Source organism: Aplysia californica, unplaced genomic scaffold (assembly GCF_000002075.1).
Source record: "Aplysia californica isolate F4 #8 unplaced genomic scaffold, AplCal3.0 scaffold00064, whole genome shotgun sequence".
NCBI lineage: Eukaryota > Metazoa > Mollusca > Gastropoda > Aplysiida > Aplysiidae > Aplysia > Aplysia californica.
Window position 1 is genome coordinate 1,822,462 of NW_004797334.1, and position 9,618 is coordinate 1,832,079.

A 9,618-nucleotide genomic window follows, 5' to 3' on the forward strand; every position below is an offset into this window, starting at 1 on the left:
TGTGTGTGTGTGTGTGTGTGTGTGTGTGTGTGTCTAGGGGGGTGCCCCTTGAAAGACTAAGGAAGACCTGGATCGAGGGGGTGAAAGATACCCTGAAAACACACAGCATCCCACCCATCCAGGCCATCCAGCTTGGTAGAGACAGAAAACTTTCTCCCCTTGACGTCTAGAGGTACAAGAAGAAGTATAAAGTCAAGTAGAAACTCTCTTGTAACACATGTAATCTGCGACACCCTTTACTGTGACCTTATTGTGCTACAAGTGCCATAAAACCCTTCTTCTTTTTCTTCTATCCCGTGGTAGGGGCAACCGTGGGGGCACTACTGCATCTGACAACCAGCTCTCGCCATTTCTCTTTGTCCTCTGCTTTCCTCAGATTGTCACCCTTCGTCTTTCCTGTCCACTCTGTAACGTTGTCCTCCCGTCTCCTTCTCTTCCTTCCTCTTTTTCTCTTTCCTTGAAGGATTGTTTTGGCAAGTCCTGTGGATCTTGTGAGATGCCCATACCTTTTTAATTTTCGTATCTTCACTGTGGTCAGTAGATCTTCATGCTGCCTCACTACGTAATACCATTACTTACTTACTTACTTACTACCCATTACGCCATCTGGCGTTTAGGACAGCAACAAAAGATCTCCAGCTCTCTCTGTTTTGGGCCATCTTTGTCAGCGTTTCCCACGAATGATTCCAGGACTTCATTTCAGACTCTAATGTGCGTCTACAGGTCACTTTGCGTCTGCCCCTTTTGCCACGTCCTCGGGTGTCCAGTGGAGGGCAGTCTTCACAATAGAGTCTGGTTCTCTTCTCAGAACTTGTACAATCCATCGCCATCTTCTCCTTTTGTAATACCCTCACTAAACCTAAAACAACTGTCGTTCCCACAGAACGGCGGCTCAGCAGCGGCGGCCGACCTCTTCTCGCAACGTATCCCAGACATCATGGCGGCCGATGACGAGACGGAGACCCAGGACAAAACCGCGGAGGAGCAGGGTAAGCCATCTAACTACCTACACCACCTCAAACAGCCCTTTTCTGTTCGCTCCAACCCATCACCACCTCCTAAAATTTCCCCGGCAGTTTCATTTTTCAGAGAGTGTGTTTTGTTGGCTGGCGGGTCCTCTGGTGTGGTTCGCTCCTTCTTTCCTATCAAGATACTCCTGATATCTATTATCGTTTACCTTTGGCTCTCCTCCTTTTCTTTTTTATACGTTACTCTCCAGTGACACCTCAAATCTTCAGCATGTATATGACCTATTTGTGTTGCTAGTTCCATAAAACTCTTACTAAAACTTAAACCAAAACTCCCAAGAGTCGAACTGGAAAAAAGTGGCTGCCACAAAACCCGTCATAAGTTCATGGGACTCACCCCCGTTCTTCTCTATTTTCACTTGTTAATTCACCATAATGATATTTTCACCACTCTCCTAAACTTAACTTTTTCCTAGCACGCCGCTTTAAGTTTCATTTACGTTCTTCGTATTTTGTCCTATCTAACTCTCTTCATTAGAATATTGAAGCAATAGTTGTATTTTCCAACGATTTTAGAACTTCCGTCTCCAAGTGGAAATCAATCGTCATTTTGCTGTGCGTGTCCTCATTACTGAAGGGTTTGGGTTTTGTTTTTGTTTATTAAACAAAAATTAAATTCTTTTTTTTTTTCTTTAATGGTAAATTAGAGGGGGCGGGGTTACGATATTAGCTGTTCGATTTTCTTGTGGAGAAATCCATGGCTTTGTTCAAGTGCTCAACTGTTGAGAACATTTTGAATTTTTTCACTTTCCTTGTCTTTAAAATTAACACCTAATGAATTATAAGGAGGGCAGCTTGTAAATCGAACTACTCAAAAATTACATCTTGTGTATTCGCTGTATTGCATTTCAACTGTGTGGGGGTTTTTTCCTTCCACTCATGTGTCAGTGCGACCTTGTCTTTCAAACGTCACTTGGACATGCACAGAAAGATGACGTGTCTAAAAGGCGTTGGAATTATTACGTGTAGCGAGCTTAGTGCTGTCTTGAACTAACTCCATTTTCCGCTTTTGACGTGAGTCACTTTAACAATACGGAACTCCAGTCGCGAAGTTCAATTATGTGGGCGGTTGTTGGGTGCTCTGGTGGGTTTCTCTCCTTCTTTCCCATCAAACATCTATCGCCCTTATCAGCGCTCCTTCTTTTCTAATGTATGGTACTCTCTTGTAACACCTCTGAATTTCGATACTTATTATTTGTCCGCATAAACTAGAATTAACAGTTCTATACAGAATAATGTGGGGTTTAAAGAAAAGATTTTTTTCAACATACCTGACTGTACTGATATTCATAAAGTCCTCAAATATCGGAAATCGGAGTGACTACAAGATAGCATTCAGCTCTCGATGCAATCAATAGCCATTACACTCTAATACGAACACAGATTGTTCTTAGTGTACTGCATTCACTTAAGCATTAACGTGCCATCATTTAACACTGATTATATTATCATTATTATTATGTCTTAGATTAGATAGAGCACTGTTGTTGCACCAAAGAGCACCTCGCACTTCCAATGATTGTGGTGTGGTATACTTTCTACTTCTAATGTTCCATAAAATTTTAATATCCTCATTTTTTTGTGTGATTGTGTCTTGCTTGATATGTCGTTTCTACTGCTTTGATTGTCAGTGTCTGCACAGTCCTTTGTTCCAGCTCTTTTTTTGTTTTAATTATTTTTCTCGTTTCCCTCCTTGCCCATTTAAAGAGCCGTTTATTTGCTAAAGTTGTTACACCCGTTTTAAATGGTTGTTAGGGTAGGAAAAATAAAAACAATATGTTATTGCCTGTGTAGTTGGAATCAGAATATGCCTCGATATCATTTACGATTTCTCCCCCCCTCCCCCCCTTTTTTTTTTTTTACCCACATGAAGAGTCTTTTGTTAAAAATAACCGTATGTCCGTTTTAAATGGTTATTCGGTTGAGACAACCTTAGGGTTTACCGCCCTTGTGATTGGAATCAGTATTGCACCGATCTTACTTAATACGAGTGACAGTCTTACTTGCTGTTTGTGGGGGGGGGGGGGGGGGTCTGCAACTCTACAGTAACTACTTTTTTGTCTAGTAAAGTGCCTGTTGAAGAGTGGGAAAGTTAAGTTGACAGGAAAAGATGAGGGGAAAGGGGACCTGTAACAGAAGTCCTCAAAATGGACCGAAGTGCTTTTTGCGCTTGTCTTTGTTTTTCGTTCTGGTTCACATTACGGCTTGTCGTAGTGATGACTATTCTCGCTTGTTCAAGTGTGTGTGTGTGTGTGTGTGTGTGTGTGTGTGTGTGTGTGTGTGTGTGTGTGTGTGTGTGTGTGTGTGTGTGTGTGTGTGTGTGTGTGTGTTTTGATAGGGTTTTGTCTCCCGTACAGTCTTATGTTACGCACGGCGCTTTCTGTTGAGTGTTGAGCAAAAGTGACCCCCTCATTGACATCCTGGCTTTTGGCTGGTGTTTTTTGCTCTCTGGCAATTCAATTTAAAGGCCTCGATATTTTATCCGCTGCTGAAAGGTCAGACTAACCTTTTGCTGCTTGGCCCAAGCGCTTAAATAAAACGGCTGGTGTTTGTTTGCACGTGTGCGCTTTTCCCAAACCTGTATTGTGGCTGAGTACGTTTTCAGGTAGTTTTCTGCGGTTTTGAAAGTTTTGCCAGTGATCAATGTCATTGAAAATTCCAGTATGTGTCTCTTTCTTTTATGATAAAATAAGATAAGATATATTTTATTATCCCAGAGGGAAATTTGTCTTGGCTGTACAGACCGTAAAAAGACATGCAGGAGTACATTTAAAAAAGTATATTATATATTACCCTCATAAAAATTCAATATGAAAAGAGAAGTAAAGCTGGCAAAATGTACATTCACATCGAGGATGCATCATTCAACCATATGGAAGAATTTAATTACAAGACCTTTGGAGTTATATATAAATTCACACTCTAAAGAGCAACACACATCTATGCTCATTCTGACAAAACCTTTTTTTCGGGGGTTGGAAAGATAGAGCATTGTTATTGCTTCAAAGAAGAACTCGCACTTTTCAATGATTGTGGTGTGGTATCCTTTTTTAAAATAACAATAATAATGTTTCAGAAATGATAATATCTTCGGTGCAGTTTAAAAGTTTGGACCCTTGTATGCACACATGTGTGTAGTAACTAGGCATGCCAACGGTTATTGCTGTTGCAGCATCAGGTGAAAGAGAGCTAGCCACCTTTTACCGCAAACGGATAATTACATACACATTGACTCAGTGGAATCAGTTGCCGAGCTACCGGACTTGTAATCGTGAGATTGCGGGTTTACATCGTGGTTCAAGGTTCAGCTCCACCGGACATTGTGTCCTTTAGAAAGGCGCTTTACGCGATCTTTCCCATTTTGCAACCTCAGAATTACAACGTTCTATTTGCTCAGCACCGAGTTTTGAGAAATTTGACGTCAAAGATTTTGAGTTTCACATCATGTCAAGCTTTTCGAATGCAATTCTTTGAGTATCGTTATGTTCGTCCGCCGTGCCACACCGTGGTGCTCCTTTGTCAGTGTGCTTCCTTTCGCCAAATAAAACAACCGAGTCTGAAAATGTGTTGCTCGTGCCAGAAGGTAGTTTGATAATTCGCCCCCTTATTGTTCTGCTTCTTTCCTTTTATCTTTTCGACGCCTTACTTATGTGAAACGGTAAGCAGGTGCTTCACCGTCGCAGGCAAGAGACCAGAGTTCGATTCCTGTGTGGGAAGAATTTGTTCTGAGTATCTCGGTCTTTGTGCTGGGATATTGTATCTTTCAGAGCCCGGGTGGCCCTGACACTCAGTGAGTGGTTGGAGGGCGCCACTGGTAGTTCGTACTTCTTTTTTTTCCCCTCTGTTTTTTATGTTCCTCAGTCTTACTTTTCCCCAGCTCTAAATGACCCTATTTGTGTCTATGTGCATCTCTTTACTCAAACAAACAAACAAATCTGACACTAGTGACACGAAGCCCTCTTCTTAAATGACCCAAGGTGTGTCGATCGGGGCATTTTAAAAACGCCCACCTCAATAAAGGGTTACATTTTTCTTCCTAATTTTCTCTCTCTCTCTTTCCTTTTTCTTGATGGGGTGTTCTGACATATCCGAATCGAGATCCCTCGCGTGTTGCTCTTTTGAGATGATTGGACAAGGTCGGAAAGTAGAACTCTCTTCATTATTTATTTGTGGCCCTGACCTCGCCCCACCTATCCTGAGCTCTCTTTGCCCTTACGCTGAGCGTACGCTGGTCCGATTTTTGCACGATTTGTCTGGTTGTGACACCCGATTTCGACTCTCTCACCACCCCCCCCCCTCCTCAGGTCTATGGCGTCGGTGGCCTAGTGGTTACTGCAGTGCTTCCAAGCTTCTGTATTTTTACGGAAATCCGTACTTTTTGACAGTTCCATATTTGACCCCCCATCATTATCAACTCCATCCATTAAAAAATGCGATAGCTTAGGGCTACCGAAATTCCGGGGCAAAGGATCCGTCATCGTATCGTCACGTATAAGTTACGGATATCAATTTACAGTAATTCTGTCGGCAATTGGTTGATGCTATCGCAACCTGCCAGACCCGAGAGTATGAGGAAATCTGTTAACTGCCCCGGGAAGAACCTGGGAAAATATGACTTTAAGTTCTCGAATATTTGAAACCCAAATCGGATAGGTCAGTAAATTGATTTTTTCCGGTCGCGATTGTGATGTTCGTTCGGCTTTTCCCGGCCCGAGTGTACGTTTCACGCGAACAGGCGGCTATGGCTGCAGGCGGAAGTGTATGTGATACTGAGGCTCGATCGAGAAAATCAAGATCTACTTTCGCTTTCGTTTTCACCCAGAAATTTGCCGGTGATAGTCTGATACCGCAACATTTGTGACATGCAGGTCGTGCATTATAAACGCTGTGTCGCCATGCAAATAAATAAAATCAATATTTGTCACTGTGTTGTCACTTGTAAAACAAAGAAAAGAAAAGAACGGAAAATACAAGTGTCGTCCGATTTTCAGCTTGTTGGGCTCGTCATCATGACCGGTCAGTGAACCTGTGTGCGTTTGCATCACATGATACATTATCATGTGAGTATTCGTGTCGGCGGTTGCTGGGATCGCCAAAGTTCTTTCAAAGTCTGTGCGTTGCGAAATATGACTCCGGAATGGGGGGGGGGGGGGGGGGGGAGTTGTTGATTTTTTAAAAAGATGCACATGGGGGTGCTGAAGGCAACCTGTTTACAGGTTTTTTAATTTTCATTAGAGCTCTCTGCAAAGCGCGCTTTGGTGCAAGCCTTGTGTGGAATCGGGATCCGCCATACCTTGTGAGCCTTGATTATTGAACTTAAGTGTTTGCGTTTCATTGGATGGGTGATAGTGATAGTAAATTATCACTATATTTTAGCTTTTCCCCCTTAGCTAGTCGTGATTGTCGGACTCTGCCACTCTGATTTGCTGACGCGATCCGATCATGCATTCTCGACCAACAAATCGTGCCAAAGAACACCGTACTTTAGCGAGGCCACTCTCAGACCACAAGCGGATTGCGTGGCGTCAGATGTAATCGAATGTGCGACATACGGGGATCACGAAAGTTATTCTTGGGACGATCCCCAGCTCTTCCAGATTTAAAAGCCCCCCACACACACACACAAAGCCTGTCTCATGGGCTCAAACTAAGCGAAATGAAGCTGGCCAGCCCACCCGAGTAATCAACCTGAAAAGGCAGCAGCAGGTCTGGCAGAGCAGGCGCTTTTGGCTTTTTCTGGAGGAAATAACTCTTTGTGTGTCCTGAGCTCTTAGAGCTCACGATTATAAAGGAATGTTTTTATTCCTCTTCTCGGGTTAATTGGCGGGAGTTTGATTGAAGATGAAAGGCCAGTTTTATTATTTTCCATTAATATACCCTAGCATATTTTTTTGTTGAAAAATCTCATACCCTCGAATGGACTCAATCAACAGTTGTTGACGCCTCTGTGAAAGGTTTTTTATTAAAGTTTTAAGCACGCTCCATTTCATCTTTGAAGGCAGACAACATCAGAATCCCATTAATTATTGCGATTGTGGAAGGGAACCATTTCTGTCCTGGCTGGCTAATTAAAACCTCCCCTCTCCCTAAGCGCCCTTTTCCCCACAGATGATTAAACGGCCCAAGTAGGCTCGTTACTCCTCTTTCTACTTTTGTGGCTCGATTCCGTTCGGTCAAATGGTTTACGTCATAATACTTTTACATTTACTGGCAGTATTCGAGAAGGGCAGACTGCAACAAGAGGCTGTATGGTTTGCAGTAACTGTGGTGTGGTTTGCTCCCTCTTTCCTATCAAACATCGTTCGTCCTTATCTCTCAAACTCCATTTTTTCTGTATGTTACTCTCGAGTAACGCTAATTGTAATCTACGACACATATTTTTATGACCTATGTGTGTTACGAGAGCCGTAAGACTTATGAAAACGAAACTTAACGGGAGGCTCTCTACATGCAGTTGGCTTGTGTTTCAATTATTATTGTACAAAGCAAAAAGAAAAAAAGATTTTTTATTTCAAATTGCAATTTCTTAATTAATTTGTGGTATCGGGTGCATGTGCTCAAGAAATATTCTTGTTTGTTTTAGTACAGTGTTTTACGGCACTCGCAACTGCATAAGGTCATATGAGCGCGCGGGACACACCTAATATTTTCAGTTGGTAGGAAATTTTGAATTTTGCACAGGTGGCGGCCGAAGCCTACTCTTATCGATTTTAGACCACCAAGGGATCTTTAACGTGCGCAACTTGCACACGGACCCTCCGAGATTTTTTTGCCCTTGTCCGAGAAGGCTAGGTGTAGATCTTTCCTACCAGAAGATCAGGGGTGTGGCTGAAAGACAGCAGTAAGAAGAAGCGAAGGAGTCGCAGTAGAAAGGCTGCAGAAAAAATCAGGAGCCCAAAGGAAGGGGCAAAGGAGGTGTGGGGGTAGGGGCAGAAGGAGGAGACGAAAGCAGACGACAGAACATTGCTAGAGAGCAGGAAATGAGGTGAAAGGAGACACATTTAGAGAAGAAAATGTTTCGGTCGCTACCCGGATTCGAACCCGGGACCTTTTGAGTGAGAGGCCAACACCTTAACCTCTAGGCTACGAGAGCCCCCAGAAATATTCTATTGAAATTCAAATTCTAAATGTTGGAAGAAAAAAAAACAAAACAAGAAAAGACTCAAAAGTTGGAAAAGTTTGTTAAAGAATGGAACGTTTTGTGCTGGGGTTTTTTTTCTCCTCTCCCCTGAAAAAAATGTTGTTTCCTGGGCTTATAGCAGTGAAACAGCTTGCCGGCGATATAAGACCGAGGGTTTTGTGATATTATGGCATTGTATTGTCGGAACACTGGATGATGCTATGACGTCATACATTCCTTTGGAGCAGTGGCTTGCTGTAGCTTAGTGGTTGCCGGACCAGTAATCGTGAGATTGCGGGTTCGGGGGTTCGAGTCTCAGTTCGTTTCGAAGTTATGTTCTTGGGAAAGGCACTTTACACGAATTTCCTAATTGGCTTGGTCCTTTCAAAGATGGGTGTAAAAACTCGGAGGCCCTGCCTTTTAAATAGCCTAATAGAGTTGATAGGGGAATTAAACCTATACCATTTCACCATTTTCTTTTCGAGCCCGCGGATTCTTCAAATTAAGGGGCAGGGTTCTAGTTGCAAGTTCAAATGGAAATACCATAATTAAATTTCAAGGGGCTTTGCTTCCTTTCTTTTGGGATTGTAAGCGAAACACCCCTTTCCGATTCAACTGAGATCATAGGGCAGGCGGGATCCCTCGACCCTGCCTGTAAGGTCCAGCCCAGGCTCAGTAGAATAGAGCAGTGTCTGTGATGTAACAGTTAGGAGCTTCGACATCGCTCGCAGGAGACCCGAGTTTTAAAGGAGGTTTTACGGCGCTTGTAACTGCATAAGGTCGTGTGAGCGTCAGATTAGAGGTGTAACAAGAGAGTAACAAACATAAAAAAGAAGAAGGGGAGATAAGGACGATAGATGTTTGAATAGGAAAGAAGAAGCAAACCATACCAGAACACCCGCCAACCTCCACCAGAGTTGTTTCCCGAGTGGGAAGAATTTTTATCGTGCAGAATTTCTAGCTATTTAATATTAAACCCGTTTGGTGTTTAGCATGCAACCCATAGTAAATTTGAAGTCGACTGGGAATTTTTAAAGTAAAATACGACGTATTTGAATATGAAGAATTAAAAAAAAAAAACCCACCTCGTCACTCTACCGCTGGCCAATGGAGAAATATAATAAATTTGGCGTTGGGTAAATTTCTGGACCCGCGCCCGGCCTCATTCATGATATGGTCACTTTTAAGGACAAGTGGGCTAACCCAGATTCCGGGGGTTTCCAGAAATCTTGACCTGCACCAAAAGTTGGCATTGGTCTACCTATCGGAGAAGTTTGTATGTATGTATATTTGTTTGGTTGTAGAGAAAACTCTCCTTGTCATTTAAAGAAACTGCACAAGAGGCTAAAACTTTACCTTCGATTTTCTCGAAACAGCTCTTTTCGAGATAGCCCCCTTGTGCTTAAAAGCGACCATATCGGCCACACACACAGCAGTTCAAGACCAGACCGACCGGGGGGGGGGGGGGGG

The 9,618-nt window shown here is 43.0% G+C and overlaps 1 protein-coding gene across 1 annotated transcript in view; it reads left to right on the forward strand.

Annotated features, from left to right (window-relative positions):
• Nucleotides 1–9,618, forward strand: part of AplD (adenylyl cyclase) — a gene marked incomplete at its 5' end in the record, with an annotated part of 26,650 nt that overhangs the window by 2,560 nt on the left and 14,472 nt on the right. The window contains 1 exon segment of the mRNA NM_001204733.1: nt 884–988. Coding sequence (NP_001191662.1) covers nt 884–988 — 105 coding nt within the window.